The 16,538-nt window shown below is 44.3% G+C and overlaps 1 protein-coding gene across 1 annotated transcript in view; it reads left to right on the top strand.

The window, feature by feature from the left end:
• Positions 1-16,538, top strand: part of FAT3 (FAT atypical cadherin 3) — a 787,529-nt gene that overhangs the window by 668,080 nt on the left and 102,911 nt on the right. The window contains exons 12-14 of the mRNA XM_081531110.1: positions 3,655-7,728; positions 13,603-13,799; positions 14,792-14,945. Coding sequence (XP_081387236.1) covers positions 3,655-7,728; positions 13,603-13,799; positions 14,792-14,945 — 4,425 coding nt within the window. The remainder of the gene's footprint in view (positions 1-3,654; positions 7,729-13,602; positions 13,800-14,791; positions 14,946-16,538) is intronic.

A 16,538-nucleotide genomic window follows, 5' to 3' on the forward strand; every position in this document is an offset into this window, starting at 1 on the left:
TCATTAGGGCTACTACTTCTCCTCTCAGATAACCAGACAATTTCGAAACCAATTTGGGGGTTCTCAAAAAGTAATTTAAGGGTAATTTACCATCCAGCTGAAAGTTCTGTGTCGTTTACCTTTCAGCTTCCAAAGACTGTAGCCGAGTGCTAATCATGCAGAAAGACTTCAGTCATTTCTTCAATTAAAGCTAGAGAGAAAAGTTTTTTTTCCTTAAAATTTCTTTTATACAGAAACTTGAATTTCCAGAAAACCCAAGGCATGCTTGGTTTCTCCAAAAATAACCTTTGATTAGATGTGTAAACAGCTAATGAAAATTATAGGACAGACAGACCTATGCTTGACCTGGACTGGCTCTGGTTAAGCCCAGTTTCTTTGCAGATCATGGTAAGAGACAGGCAGATCTCAGCTAGTTCAGGACTTTGAAGCAAATAACAAGAGTTAGGTGTAAAGTATTGTTGTTTAGTCGGTAAGTCATGCCTGACTCAACTCATTTAAATGCTCTCACAAACCTCAATAAGCAAGATCTCACATGTTCTGGTGGTCCATATTTAAGGCTTCCCTGGTGGCTCATTGATAAAGAATCTGCCTACCAATGCAAGAGACACAGAGACTCGGGTTCCATGCCTGGGTCAGGAAGATCCCCTGGAGAAGGAAATGGCAGCCCACTCCAGTATTCTTGCCTGGAAGATGCCATGGACAGAGGAGCCTGGTGGGCCACAGTCCATGGGGTCACAAAGGGTTGGACACACTGAGTGATTCAACAACAGCAATACATTTCCTATCTCCTGCCTGGCCTGAAGTAACTACTGAAGCTTTTTTTTTTTTTTAATTTATTTATTGATTTGGCTGCACCGAGTCTTGGTTGTGTCCTGAGGGATCTTTTGTTGTGGCACATGGGATCTAGTTCCCCAGCCAGGGATCAAACCTGGGCCCCTGCCTTGGGAGCTCGGACTCCCAGCCACAGGATCTCCAAGGAAGTCCCTGAAGCTTTTTATTTTTACCCAAAAGACTGAGGTAGAATGAAGTGCAGAACTTCAGGTCTGACATTTGATGCCAGCAGTGGTTCACAGGTAGCTTGCAGAGAGGGCAGTACAGAAGACACCAGGACTAGGAAAGAGCTAAGTTACAATGGGTGGGAGCGTATTAGACCCCAAGATAGATACAGACGGAGAGTTAAACTTTTTTGGGTCTACCTCTGTCAATCATTCAACAAATATTTATTGAGCTCCTTTTTTTGTGCCAGGCACTGTGCTGTATCCCAGATTCATAATGGTCAGTAACGTCAGCACAGCTTTTGCCCAGTTGCCGAAAGTCTATGAGAAACCATGCCGTTGTTATTGCTGAGTCGTTAAATCCTGTCTGACTCTTTGCAACCCCATGGATGTCACCCACCAGGTTCCTCTGACCATGGGCTTTCCTAGAAAGAATAATGGTGTGGGTTGCCATTTCCTTGTCTAGGGGATCTCCCCGGTCCAGGGATAGAACCCACATCTCCTGCATTGGCATAGATTCCAAGAAAACAAGCAGAGATTAGCTTCCAAAGATTCAAGTAGAGCAGAAGAGAGTAAGCAGGGAGTGGATTCCACGTAAGAAGGACAGTGCATGAAAGAGAGACAAGGCGGCCGCTGGACAGCATCCTGAGGCAGGATAGCAGGGAGGTCAGCAGCCATGGACCGCAGAGTGGGGCAGCGCTGCTCAGGGTCAAAGGCTGGGCCTCTCTCATCCCTGGCATGTGTATCTTGCTGTTATGTCCTGAGCCTGGAGGAAGAAAGGTCTCACCTAAAAACTCCACGTGGGGCCCGTGATGAGGATGTAGCATTCAGGCCTGCATGTCAGGTATCTCTATATTTTCCTCCCCTGAGATGCTGGAGTGAAATGATTCCTGCTGTCTTGTGAGGGTCTGTGAATCAAATATTGGAGCACACTCGATTCCACAGTACCATTTATTGAAAATTTGCAAGCTTGTTTCTGAGCTCATTGGCCTTCTTGTTGTCATCATGAAATGGTCATGTTCAGGTGGCATGTCCACATTTGGGGTCAGAATCAAATTCTTTACCTCTGTTAGATTTGTTCCTTCTCGAGAAATAAACAAACATACAAATAGACTTCACAGGAACATGACATTTTAGTTTTCAGACATGGAAAAGTTTAATTATAACAAGTACGTAGTAAGAAGTATGTAAATAGTTGTATATATTGTATATTTTGACTCTTTTGTGACCCCATAGACTTTAGCCCACTGGGTTCCTCTGTTCATGGGATTTCCCAGGCAAGAACACTGGAGTGGGTTGCCATTTCCTACTCCAGGGGATCTTCCTGAATCAGGGATCGAACCCATGTCTCCTACATTGGCTGGTATATTCCTTACCACTGAGCCACCAGGGAAGCTCCATATTTCAATAAGCACTGTACTTAACTGCCCCCTCAATCCTGGAGCCTATCGTAATGATAATGACATTTAAACTCTCTGTATGTTGCCATACTATAGAATTTCAAAAAGTAAGAAAAACTCAGATATATTTGAATAACTGAGATTTTTACCTTGTGATGTAAAAGAATGGAGACCCAGAAGTATGTGTGTTGTTTGAGAAGTAAGGGAAAGCCCCATATGGTGAAGGATGCTACTTCCCACTGTTTGTGACCTGTGAGCCGCGTTCTTTGCACTCTTCATGTTTTGTGTTCCCCACTCTCTCCTACTCTTTTCCTCACCCTCCATAGTCCCAGATTCCACACCCCCACCTGTTTCAGAGGCAGGGCTCTCAGCTTCCGCAGTGTCAGGGTGCAGAGCTGGGTATAGTCTCTCAGTCTCCTAAAGTTTATGCCCCAAGTTCTTGGTTTCAATGCTGCTTCTGATGAACAGTTCTGTACTTCACCAGAAGCCTCTCAAAAATTTAGCAAATAGAATGGCTACAGATTGAAACAGCTGCCTTGTCATTTTTTATGTCCACTGTTACATCCATGTGTGCATGTGTGTGTGTATGTATGTGTTTTTTAGTATAGGGGATTCAGAAAAAATTCTCACAGCTTACAAAGCAAATGATGGCTTGAGAAGAATTCTCCATGCCTGAATAGCAAACCCCTTCCCCCTCACCCAAGTAGTGTTTGGAATGAAGTTGATCCTGATGATATGAAACAATACCAATTCCATGCAGCAAAACTTACCTTTGAGATAATCTTAAACTAAATGATTATGTGATACTGTTTTGAAGTGCTTCCTATGACCTTCTTTCTTGCAACATAGAACATGGAATTGTGGCACTGGTTTGGGGATAAATACCTTTCTATCAGTGTCACTGGCATGTGCCCGCCCAATCTGGCAATAATAAAGTCCTAAGCATTCTTACCAGAAAAGTCTTTCCTACAAACCCTCTTATTTCCCAGTTTGAAAGCACATAAGTGCTGTGTTGTTTTTCTTGTTCACCTGGAGTAAGAAGATACTAATCTGAAATTCACAATGTACTGGAAAATTCATTTCAAAGTCTTTTGAATATCCTTTTAGGGAAGTCTCTCATTTTATTTCAGGATAAGGTGGAGTGAAAACAAATAATTGCTTCAATTTGCCATGCTGTGTAAAGTAGCCTCAAGATGAAGAGTTAATCTTCAGAAAATGACCCACTTGAACTCATTTTCTTTTTGATTTCTCTATTGCAGGGAACACTGGGAACACGTTTAAGATTGAACCGGTCCTAGGCATCATCACGGTTTCCAAAGAGCCAGACATGACAACAATGGGTCAGTTTGTCCTGTCAGTCAAAGTCACGGATCAGGGTTCCCCACCGATGTCTGCCACCGCGATTGTACGCATTTCTGTCACCATGTCTGATAATTCTAACCCCAGGTTCATTCACAAAGACTACCAAGCAGAAGTGAATGAAAATGTTGATATTGGAACATCTGTCATTCTAATCTCTGCCATCAGTCAATCCACTCTCATCTATGAAGTGAAAGGTGGAGATGTTGATGGGGTCTTCACCATAAACCCCTATTCTGGAGTCATCACCACTCGGAAGACACTGGATTACGAGCAGACTTCCTCTTATCAGCTCATTGTCCAGGCCACCAACATGGCAGGAATGGCTTCCAATGTTACAGTCAATATTCAGATTGTTGATGAAAACGATAATGCACCCGTTTTTCTCTTTTCTCAATATTCTGGCAGCCTCAGCGAGGCAGCCCCCATCAATAGCATTGTCAGGAGCTTGGATAACAGCCCACTAGTGATTCGAGCTACTGATGCCGACAGCAACCGGAATGCTCTGCTTGTGTATCAGATCGTGGAGTCCACAGCCAAGAAGTTCTTCACAGTGGACTCCAGCACAGGGGCGATCAGAACAATCGCCAACCTGGACCATGAGACCATCGCCCACTTCCATTTTCATGTGCACGTGAGAGACAGTGGTAGCCCCCAGCTGACCGCGGAGAGTCCTGTTGAAGTCAATATAGAGGTGACGGATGTGAATGACAACCCACCTGTGTTCACTCAGGCTGTGTTTGAGACTGTCTTACTTCTACCGACCTATGTCGGAGTGGAGGTTCTGAAAGTTAGTGCCACGGATCCTGACTCCGAGGTACCCCCTGAACTGATGTACAGCCTAATGGAAGGCAGCTTAGATCATTTTTTAATTGACTCAAATAGTGGAGTGCTCACCGTTAAAAACAACAACCTCTCCAAAGATCACTACATGCTGATAGTGAGGGTGTCTGATGGAAAGTTCTATAGTACATCTATGGTCACCATCTTGGTTAAAGAAGCCATGGACAGTGGCCTCCACTTTACTCAAAACTTTTACTCCACCTCCATCTCAGAGAACAACACTAACATAACTAAAGTTGCCATTGTCAATGCAGTTGGAAATCGCCTTAATGAGCCCTTAAAATATAGCATCTTAAACCCAGGAAACAAGTTCAAGATAAAATCTACCTCAGGGGTCATTCAGACCACCGGAGTCCCCTTTGACCGTGAGGAGCAAGAGTTATATGAGCTAGTGGTGGAAGCTAGCCGAGAGCTTGACCATCTGCGGGTGGCGAGGGTGGTGGTCAGGGTTAGCATCGAAGACATAAACGACAACTCGCCAGTCTTTGTGGGTCTCCCTTACTACGCTGCTGTACAGGTTGATGCTGAGCCTGGCACTCTGATTTACCGAGTGACGGCCATTGACAAAGACAAAGGTGCAAATGGAGAAGTGACCTACGTCCTACAGGATGACTATGGCCACTTTGAAATTAACCCTAATTCAGGGAATGTTATTTTAAAAGAAGCATTCAACTCAGACTTGTCCAACATTGAGTATGGAGTCACCATCCTAGCTAGGGATGGTGGAAAACCCTCTTTGTCTACATCCGTGGAACTTCCCATCACTATTGTCAACAAAGCAATGCCTGTGTTTGATAAGCCCTTTTACACAGCATCTGTAGATGAAGATATTGGCATGGACACCCCCATTCTAAGCATCAACGCCACCAGTCCAGAAGGCCAAGGCATCATATATATCATTATTGATGGGGATCTGTATAAACAATTTAACATTGACTTTGACACTGGGGTCCTGAAAGTCATTAGCCCTTTGGATTATGAAATGACATCAGTTTACAAGTTGACAGTAAGAGCCAGTGATGCCCTTACTGGGGCCAGGGCTGAAGTTACCATTGACCTGCTTGTTAATGATGTGAATGACAACCCCCCTATTTTTGGTCAACCCACATACAATACAACATTATCAGAAGCGTCCCTCATCGGGACACCTGTTTTACAAGTTGTGTCTACTGATGCAGACTCAGGAAACAATAAAATGGTCCATTATCAGATTGTCCAGGATACTTACAACAGCACGGATTATTTTCACATAGACAGTACAAGTGGCTTAATCCTAACCGCGCGGATGCTGGACCATGAGTCAGTACAACACTGCACTTTGAAAGTCAGAGCCACAGATAATGGCTTCCCATCACGGAGCAGCGAGGTCCTGGTTCATATCTACATCTCGGATGTAAATGACAACCCTCCAGTCTTTAATCAGCTCATTTATGAGTCCTACGTGAGTGAATTAGCCCCCCGGGGCCATTTTGTAACATGTGTGCAAGCCTCCGATGCAGACAGCTCTGACTTTGACCGGTTGGAATACAGCATTTTATCTGGGAATGACCGGACGAGCTTTCTGATGGACAGCAAGAGTGGCATCATTACACTATCCAACCACCGCAAGCAGCGGATGGAGCCTCTGTACAGTCTCAATGTGTCGGTCTCTGATGGGCTGTTCACGAGCACTGCCCAGGTGCATATCAGGGTCCTTGGGGCCAACCTGTACAGCCCTGCCTTTTCACAGAGCACCTACGTAGCTGAGGTGAGAGAGAACGCAGCTGCTGGGACAAAGGTAATTCACATTAGGGCCACGGATGGGGATCCAGGGATGTATGGGCAGATCAACTATGCCATCATCAATGACTTTGCTAAGGATCGATTCCTCATAGATGGCAATGGACAGGTCATCACAACAGAAAGGCTTGACAGGGAAAACCCTCTGGAAGGAGACATCAGTATTTTTTTGAGAGCCCTCGACGGCGGAGGAAGAACAACATTCTGTACGGTGAGAGTGATTGTGGGGGATGAAAATGACAATGCCCCCCAGTTCCTGACAGTGGAATACAGAGCCAGCGTCAGGGCAGATGTTGGACGGGGCCACCTGGTCACGCAGGTCCAGGCCATGGACCCAGATGATGGAGCAAATGCAAGGATTACTTACTCCCTCTATAGCGAGGCCTCGGTCTCAGTGGCTGACCTCCTGGAAATCGATCCTGACAATGGTTGGATGGTCACCAAGGGCCATTTTAACCAGCTGAAGAACACAGTGCTATCCTTCTTTGTCAAAGCAGTGGATGGGGGCATCCCAGTGAAGCACTCCCTCATTCCTGTCTACATCCACGTCTTACCCCCTGAAACGTTCGTGCCCTCCTTTACCCAATCTCAGTATTCATTCACTGTGTCAGAAGATACAGCCATTGGGAGCACAGTGGATACCCTGAGGATTTTGCCCACTCAGAAGGTCAAATTCAGCACAGTTAATGGGGAGCGGCTGGAAAATAACAAAGGCAATGTCTTCATCATAGAACAGGAAACAGGCACGATCAAGCTGGACAAGCGTCTTGATCATGAGGTCAACCCAGCTTTTCACTTCAAAGTAGCAGCCACTATACCCCTGGACAAAGTAGATGTTGTGTTCACGGTGGATGTAGACGTCAAGGTACTGGATCTGAATGACAACAAGCCAGTCTTTGAAACTGCAAACTATGAGACGATCATCATGGAAGGGATGCCTGTGGGCACGAAACTAACACAGGTGAGAGCCATCGATATGGACTGGGGAGCCAACGGGCAGGTCACCTACTCCCTCCACTCAGATTCCCAGCCTGAGAAGGTGATGGAAGCTTTCAGCATTGACAGCAACACAGGCTGGATCAGTACCCTGAAGGACCTGGATCATGAGACAGACCCCATGTTCACCTTCTCCGTGGTGGCCTCCGACCTTGGGGAAGCCTTCTCTCTTTCTTCCACGGCATTGGTGTCTGTCAGGGTGACAGATATAAATGACAACGCTCCAGTCTTTGCCCACGAGGTGTACCGAGGGAATGTGAAGGAGAGCGACCCTCCGGGCGAGGTGGTAGCTGTCCTCAGCACGTGGGACAGAGACACTTCTGACATCAATCGCCAAGTGAGCTATCATATTACAGGTAAGGCTGCCACCCTCGGTGTTCACTCTGTGCTTTGCTTCCTAAAGAAAGATGGAAGATGACAGGGGGTGGGCTTCCCCAGTGGCTCAGCAGTAGAGAATCCACCTGCAGTGCAGGAGCCACAGAAGACACGGATTCGATCCCTGGGGTGGGAAGATCCACTGGAGGAAGGCGTGGCAACCCACTCCAGTGTTCTTGCCTGGAGAGGCCCATGGACAGAGGAGCCTGGCTGAATACAGTCCAGGGGGTCCCAGAGAGTCAGACACAACTGAAGCGACTTAGCATGCACACATGCACGGCAAAGGGGTAAGAGTAGGGGAGAGAGAGATGAGATGAGGGTTTGAGGAGTTATCTTACCTCTGTGGGGCAGAGACGACTCAGTTCTTTAGCTGTTACTAACTCAGCCTTATTTTTGCAGTTCATTGGTTTGCTTGTGACAGATGACCCAGACTGATACTCAGTCAGTTTTTATCATTTGAAAAAAAGTCCAACTTTGCTGGCGTCCACTGGCTAAGACTCCTTGCTTCCACTGTAAGGGACATAGGTTCGGTCCCCAGTCAGGGAACTAAGATCCCACATGCCACACAGAGTAGCCAAAATAAAGAAATAAAATTTAAAAAGAGTCCAGCCAAATATCCCAGTTGAAGAAATAAAAATAACAGAATGCCTAAGAAGCTTTTTGTCTGAAATGAATATACATAAATCAAAGTAATGCTTTACTCACCTTTCTTTCCTTACCATTATCACTCATGTCTTTACTGCAGAAATATACATTTTAATGGAAAAAAAACCCCAACACTTCCCTTCCACACTACTCTTCTTTTTCTTTATGGAGCTGTTTTCTTAATGTTTTCTGTTTAACGGTCTTAATGCATTTGTGCTTTGATAGAGGAATTTATTTTCAAGTATATTCCTTTTTCCTACTTTTTGTAATGGTAAGAAAATAAATAGGTTTATTTACGAGTTTTTCCTGGTAATAAAAACTCAGATGCATGCACACACACACACACACACACACACACACACACACACACACACACACACACAAATCAGAGGGCGTGGTTGTACCTTTTCCTGAAAAATCTTAAATTATAACTCCCAAGTCAAAGGGTATGTCTCCTGACATGGCAATTTTCTTGGATCCCTTTTCTGTCTTTCCAAATAGTAACTAGCAGTTCAACAGGAAAGCCAAGATAGACAAGTGAGGTCACACAGAATGCACACACACACACACACACACACACACACACACACAAATGTCACCATTGCTCTGAGGATCTTGTGTCAGAGTGAAGATGGGTTATCACTGATCAGGGGTAGCTTTCCAGGGGTGATGGCCTTCAACTTCTAAGAGGAGAGGTTGGTGGTGTGGGAGCAGTCTTTCTGTTTGGGGGTTCTAAAGCTAATATTTTGATGTTGTGCCATTTAAAGGCAGAACATAAGCCAAGTGCCAAAAGATTTCAAAGAATCCATCTATACTTGTAGTCAGGTGGCTTCCCTTTAGAAAAACAACATTATTCAAAGTGAAAAATGAATTAATTAGAATGCCCTTAGGATGCAGAAACTGCTTAAGTCCTTTAGTGAGAAAGTTAATTAATCACCGCAGAATAAGACCCACAGGAGAGCATCCGTGCCTGTGCCTGGGACCTCACACCTCCCTCCACACTCCTCTTCTTTATGCAACTGCTATCTTGAGGCTGTTTTCTGTTTAAAGGTCTTAATGCATTTATGCTTTTTCTGATACCTTCCATTGTGTTTTGTTTTTTTTTTTCATTAAAATGTATATTTCTGCAGTAAAGACATGAGTGATTGTGGTGAGGAAAGAAAGGTAAGTAAAGTATCACTTTGATTTATTTGCATTCAGTTTCAGACAAAAAGCTTCTTAGGCATTCGGAGGAATACTTTTCTATTTGGAAGAATAGTTAAATACTCAGCTTTAATTATTTATACGTTGTCTCTGAATTCTCAGTGGATGGTTTAAGGGACCATCCCACCGACTTTACTAAAGTAATGAGGACAGAATAGCTTCAAGCTACTGTTACCATTAGCTGTGCCAACCACCAACTGATTTTAATTAGATTTAACTTTTGCTCTTGATGTAACACAACTTGGCTGGGCTGCCACAGATGAACAAAGGACCATTAATCATTTTATTTCACAAAAGAGCAATGTGGGCCTGCACTGAAAGCGTTTAATAGAGAGGTTACATTTGGGCATGCTGAAATCATATTCGACTGAAGCCTAATTGAATCCTAGTCAGTGGTGGAGGAAAGTGATATCCCAGGGAGAACCCCGTGCCTCACCAGAGCATTTTTCTCAACCTCAGCAGAGTGACATCGAGGGCAGGATAAGTCTCTGTTGTGGGTGGCTGTTCCTTGCTGCAGGTGGCAGTGTGGGATGATTACCAGCACCATTGGCTTCTATCCAGTAGATTCCAGTAGCCCTACCATCAGCATCACCCCTAATGAGGCATTGAGAAATGTCTCTTGACATTGACAAATGTCCCGGGGATATGGGACTAGCCACTCTCAGTTGAGAATCACTGCCTTGGAGGAATGTGCAGGCCTCAGCTTCTCTGCACTGTCTGTCCACTATGGTTCATTTAGTCCATAGTTGAATCACCAAAATCCAGCCTCTGTGCACCAGTGCTACAGGGGAGGTGAAAAAGTTGGCTTAAAACTCAACTTTCATAAAACTAAAATCATGGCATCCAGTCCCATCACCTCACGGCAAATAGATGGGGAAACAGTGGAAACAGTGGCTGACTTTATTTTTCTGGGCTCCAAAATCACTGCAGATGATGATTGCAGCCATGAAATTAAAAGACGCTTACTCCTTGGAAGGAAAGTTATGACCAACCTAGACAGCATATTAAAAAGCGGACATTACTTTGCCACCAAAGGTCCATCTAGTCAAGGCTCTGATTTTTCCAGTAGTTATGTATGGATGTGAGAGTTGGACTATAAAGAAAGCTGAGCGCCAAAGAATTGATGCTTTTGAAGTGTGGTGTTGGAGAAGACTCTTGAGAGTCCCTTGGACTGCAAGAAGATCCAACCAGTCCATCCTAAAGGAGATAAGTCCTGGGTGTTCATTGGAAGGACTGATGTTGAAGTTGAAACTCCAATACTTTGGCCACCTGATGCGAAGAGCTGACTCATTTGAAAAGACCTGATGCTGAGAAAGACTGAGGGCAAGAGGAGAAGGGGACGACAGAGGATGAGATGGTTGGATGGCATCACCGACTCAATGGACATGAGTTTGAGTAAACTCTGGGAGTTGGTGATGGACAGGGAGGCCTGGTGTGCTGTGGTTCATGGAGTCACAAAGAGTCGGACATGACTGAGTGACTGAAATGAACTGAACTGTGCACCAGTGCCAGATTAAATCTCAAAGACAGTTTGGGGCAAAGTAGAAAGAAACAGCTTTATTGCTTTGCCAGGCAAAGGGGGCCATAGTGGGCTAATGCCCCCAAGACTGTGTGTTACACCCTGGGGGGTGGGCAGTGAGGAGCCTTATAGTGTTCAAGGTGCAGGGTGTTATCAGCTTGTGGACATTCTTCCAGTTGGTTGAGATGGTGATGACGCATCAGCATCATCAACCTTCTGGTTCCAACTGGTTTGGGGTCTACTTGCTTGTGGGTAGCATAGTTAACTTCTTTGACCTGGGAGGTTCAGTATCTGCCAACAACTCAAAGCACAGGGCTCAGAGTGTTCTCTCTAGTCCCCAAGGAGGAACTAAAGTCCTTTACTTTGCTTAATGGCTAATGCAGTATCATTTTTTCTTGCTTGTTTTCCTTTCTGCATTTTCTCACTTCTCAGATTAAATTTATCCTTTGACTAAAGTACTCCTTGGGGAAGGCAATGGCACCCCACTCCAGTACTCTTGCCTGGAAAATCCCATGGATGGAGGAGCCTGGTAGACTGCAGTCCATTGGGTTGCTAGGAGTCGGAGACGACTGAGCAACTTCACTTTCACTTTTCACTTTCCTGCATTGGAGAAGGAAATGGCAACCCACTCCAGTGTTCTTGCCTGGAGAATTCCAGGGACGGGGGAGCCTGGTGGGCTGCCGTCTATGGGGTTGCGCAGAGTCGGACACGACTGAAGCAACTTAGCAGCAAAGTACTCCTACAGAGAAAAGCCAGGCAGATTTATAGGCGAGCAATGGAGAAACAGACGTAGAGGATAGACTTATGGACATGGGGAGAGGGTGAGATGGATGGAAAGAGTAACATGGAAACTTACATTACCGTATGTAAAATAGATAGCTAATGGGAATTTGCTGTATGGCTCAGGAAGCTCAAAGAGGGGCTCTGTATCAACCTAAAGCGGTGGGGTGGGGAGGGAGAAGGGAGGGAGGTTCAAAAGGGAGGGGGTATATGTATACCTACGGCTGATTCATGTTGAGATTTGACAGAAAACAACAAAATTCTGTAAAGCAATTATCCTTCAATAAAAAAATAAATTAAAAAAAAAGCAGGTAGAGGACAGGACATGGGTGGGGTCTGTTCTGGGAAGGCCTCATGGGACCCTGCTTGGTTACAGTCACGTCCAGGCCAGGGCTTCTCAGGTTGTGCTAGTGATAAAGGGGTTCCGCCTGCCAGTGCAGGAGACACAAAGAGGCACGGGTTCGATCCCTGGGTCAGGAAGATCCCCTGGCGGAGGGCACGGCAACCCACCCCAGTATTCTTGCCTGCGGAATCCCGTGAACAGAGGAGACTGGTGGGCTACAGTCCATAGGGTCACAAAGAGTCAGGCACAACTGACTCTTAGCTCACACTCTTAAAGATTCATTGTAAGAAGGTGAGATGGCTCCACTTTTTCAATGCAGTAGCAGCCAATAGGCAGTGGGCGCTCCTTATTTACTTGTTTATTGTCAATCTTTCCTACCAGAAAGTGAACTCCACCACAACAGCAGGGATTTTTGTCACTTTTGTCCACTCCTGTAACCCCACTGCCTGGCTCCGTGCATGGCCCAAAGCAGGTGACAAATACGTGTTGAATGTCCCCAAGCCAAAGAAACAGTGAACATCTAACTGGAGTCTGGGCTTCAGGCCAGTTGTCTCGTCCAGTCTTCCTCCATGTTTGAAGTGACGTTATCTCCCTCTTCGGGTTTAGAAGGTCACAGTGGTTTTCTTCTTCTTTCTTCCAAGCTGCTTTTGTCTCCGTGTAATTCAGTGATGTGGGAGAGGAATATTTCTGGGACCACTTTCATTGTTTCAGCCTCATCAAAAGTGGTTCCACTCCAACTCTTCTCCTTTTCTTCCATTTTCACCAGCTTCCCTCCGATAAATTTGATCTAACTGCAGTGCTTATCTTTGAGCAGCTCCTTCAATAACCCCTCATTGTGGCTATTTAATCCAAATGGGTCTTCCTCTGTCACACAAACTTTTCTCTCCCAGATTTTAGTCCTTAGAAGAAGAGCCGTGGTATGATAACGCCTTCATTAAAACATTCCTTAATAGAGCTGCCTTTCCTTGATTGCATAATCAACGGCTAATGAAATTGTCTGGGTAACAAGAGCTATAGTGTATTACATCCTCTCTTGAGAGGAAGGAGAAAGACAGTTGTATCATCTGAGAAGAAGATTGATTGTTCACAGTTTGAATTTGATTGTCCTTAAGGGGAGCCAAACAAGAGATCATCTCCGGCTTCTCTAAGTGCATTTTCTTCCCTTGGCAAGTTACTGTTTTACTTTCCACACAAGCCAAGCATGTAAATATCATGCTTTGTTGCAGGAGAATCAAAAGGAAGTGTCAATTTTTTTCCACACTCCTAAAGGATGCAGTTTGTGAGGCACCTGGTTGACCTCGCACAGGCCTCTCACTGTAGGTGGAGATCAAAGCTGTATCTTCAGAAACTCTCTTTTCACTGCAGGAGGGAACCCCCGAGGAAGGTTTGCCCTGGGCCTAGTGCAGAGCGAATGGAAGGTCTATGTGAAGAGGCATCTGGATAGAGAAGAACAGGACATTTACTTCCTCAATATCACTGCCACCGACGGGCTCTTCGTCACTCAGGCCACAGTAGAAGTGACTGTCAGTGATGTGAATGACAATAGCCCTGTGTGTGACCAGGTGAGATCTGTGGCCATGTCGGATATATTGCTGCTTTTCACTCTGCTTCTCTAAAATTAAGTAAAAACCCATTTCATTTTTCTCCTTAAGACCTGGCTACATTCTGTTCTTTTCTCCTTAATTAGTGCAGTCCAATTTTATATAAGCACATAAGAGGATGAAATACTACAAGCATGGAAAGAGTATAGGTAGCACAATTAGTACCTAATTCTGCCCATTAAAAAATTCAAACAAAAAATAGAATCACGACTCTTAAAATAAAAAGCTTTTTAAGGAATCATAAAGAATATGGTGATTTTTCATATCTAAACTAATAATTTCATAAAAGAAAACTGGACCACTCAAAAGTGTGAATTACTTTCGTCGTGTAAGCTCACACAGCTGGCTGGCAGCAATGTTGGTAATGAAGCTGGGTCTCCAGGCTTCCCATGAACTGTCATTTCCCCCACAGTTCAAAGCATGAGAGCCGGTACAAGGTGTCAGTTATTGATTTTATATTCTTTCTTACCAAAATTAAATCACCCTGCATTTACCTTTTCCTTACGTGTGGACTGCGAGACAATATTGGTGTTCTTTAGCTTAGAAAACTGTTACAAATCATACTAATGCCAGATGTTAGTAGTGGCTCTTTCAAGTTGAAGGGTCCCAAGGACTCACTGGTGCTTGATCACTATCTGATGTGATCATTATCTGATGTGCATCACAGTTCCACAGGGGCAGGGATTTTTGTCTGTTTTCTTCTGCATTGTACTCCTAGCATCTCAATAGTACCTAGCCGATAGTAGCTGCTCAATTAGCATTTGTTGAATGAATGAGCATGGGAGGGGCAGGGCAAGAGATATTCTATGTTTCATCTAATGGTGTAAGATGATTCTGCAGTAAAGGAAAAACATAACTGAAGATAAATTATGTGAGTGCCTTTTTAAAGAAATCATCTTTAAGGCTAATATGGCAATCGCCCCACACATACTAATGATTTTGCCTTTGCCCAGGTTGCATATACAGCGTCACTTCCCGAAGACATTCCATCAAACAAAATCATCCTGAAGGTCGGTGCCAAGGATGCTGACATTGGACCCAATGGAGATATACGATACTCACTCTATGGACCTGGAAACAATGAATTTTTTCTAGATCCAGAAAGTGGTAAGGCACAATTTATTCTCTGAAATGCCACTGTTAATCCACAAGAGAAGTTGACTTCTCACATGGTCTTATCACTAGGGGGTAGTTGGTATATAAGAGCCTTAATGTGACACTCTGTTATCTTGGACTCAAGAAATGCTAGTGGCATACTGTGTCTGGAAGACACAAACCTCATCTGACTTATAAACTTGCTCTGACTTTATGTACATGTAGTAGCACCAGGGAATCAGATGTCTCTGTTTGCTTCTCCTCTTTCTCATATCCATGAGTTAAAGCAGCTGCCCTATAAAGTGTATACATAGAATTATATTATAAATGCAGGTTTCCATGCAAACCAGACAGCAGTGCACAGTAAGGAGAATTTCGCCTTGTTGAAACCCTTTTTGGGTTCCTATGCTTATTAACACACTTGTCTGGTTTTTATTCATCATTTCTGCTTAGTTGTAAGACCTCAGATTTGCTTCCATGTTAAGGTAAAGTTTATAAGGTGAAAGGTTATGTACACTGAAGGCAGATGCCCTCATTGAAGGCCAAAGCTTAAGGAAAAGATATTTTCTATGGAGGTAAATTGTTACAGTGCTGTGTACTGGATTGGCCCATCCAACAACAATTTTTAATTGAAGTGTAATGATTAAACAATTTGCATATTTCCAGCGTTGTATTGGTTGCAGTGAATAATCACTAACTCCTGAGTTTCCAGAAGTTATTGGCTTCTCAATAACCCACTCCCATGTCAGCTATATCTTACTGGGAAGGGCTTAGTTGCATAAAAATATGCTACGTGGATATAGAGGCCTGGCACTTTTTTATTGAACAGCTAGCATTTATAAACTACTAGACCCAAAAACACTTTATGGAATGTTTGTGATAGACTCTGACATGAACCCCTCAAAGCATCTCCGAGCAATACTGTAACCCAGTGGAGAAGACAGAGCAGTGAATCGGTAATAATAATAACAGAAGTAATAATAGTAGTGAAAGACAGAATGCCATGAGTGCCTGTGAGAACTATCAAGAGAGTTATATCTGAGCACAGAGGAAAAAGCAGCTAATGTTATGATGAGAGGGAAGAGGAAGACTGTAAAGAAGAATCGGCATTTGGACTGAGCCAGGATTCTAGGAGCTAAAGTGGGACCCTGCCAGCGCCTCCAGGAAATGCCGTGTACAGCACTGTCCCTGCTCAGAGGAGCCACAGGATGACTCATGAGAAAAGTGGTGGGAAAAATAACTCTAGGTCAGATCTTGGAGGGTCCTAAATGCCCAACTGACAACTCCCTGGATGTTTTTGAGGAGGGGGAAATGATCCAGCCTGTATTTGAGAACTGCCTGCCTTCAGGAAGCTGTAGGAGGAACATCTTTGTAAGTATTGATAACTTGCTCCCTGTGATATCTGCTAATTTTACTGAGTACATAATAATATTTCATGAGTCTGACTTTTCACCAAATTGCATTTATTCAGGTCTGTCATTGTGCTCATTGCCTTTAAGTAACAATGAAATCCCCACAGGGACTGACACCCAGGACCGGTATAGCTATTCCAGTGATTAAAATAATAATCACTCCATGGTTATGAAAATCACCTTCCTGCATGTC

The sequence above is a fragment of the Giraffa tippelskirchi genome, chromosome 10 (assembly GCF_054371585.1).
Source record: "Giraffa tippelskirchi isolate mGirTip1 chromosome 10, T2T-mGirTip1v1.2.pri, whole genome shotgun sequence".
Taxonomy (NCBI): domain Eukaryota; kingdom Metazoa; phylum Chordata; class Mammalia; order Artiodactyla; family Giraffidae; genus Giraffa; species Giraffa tippelskirchi.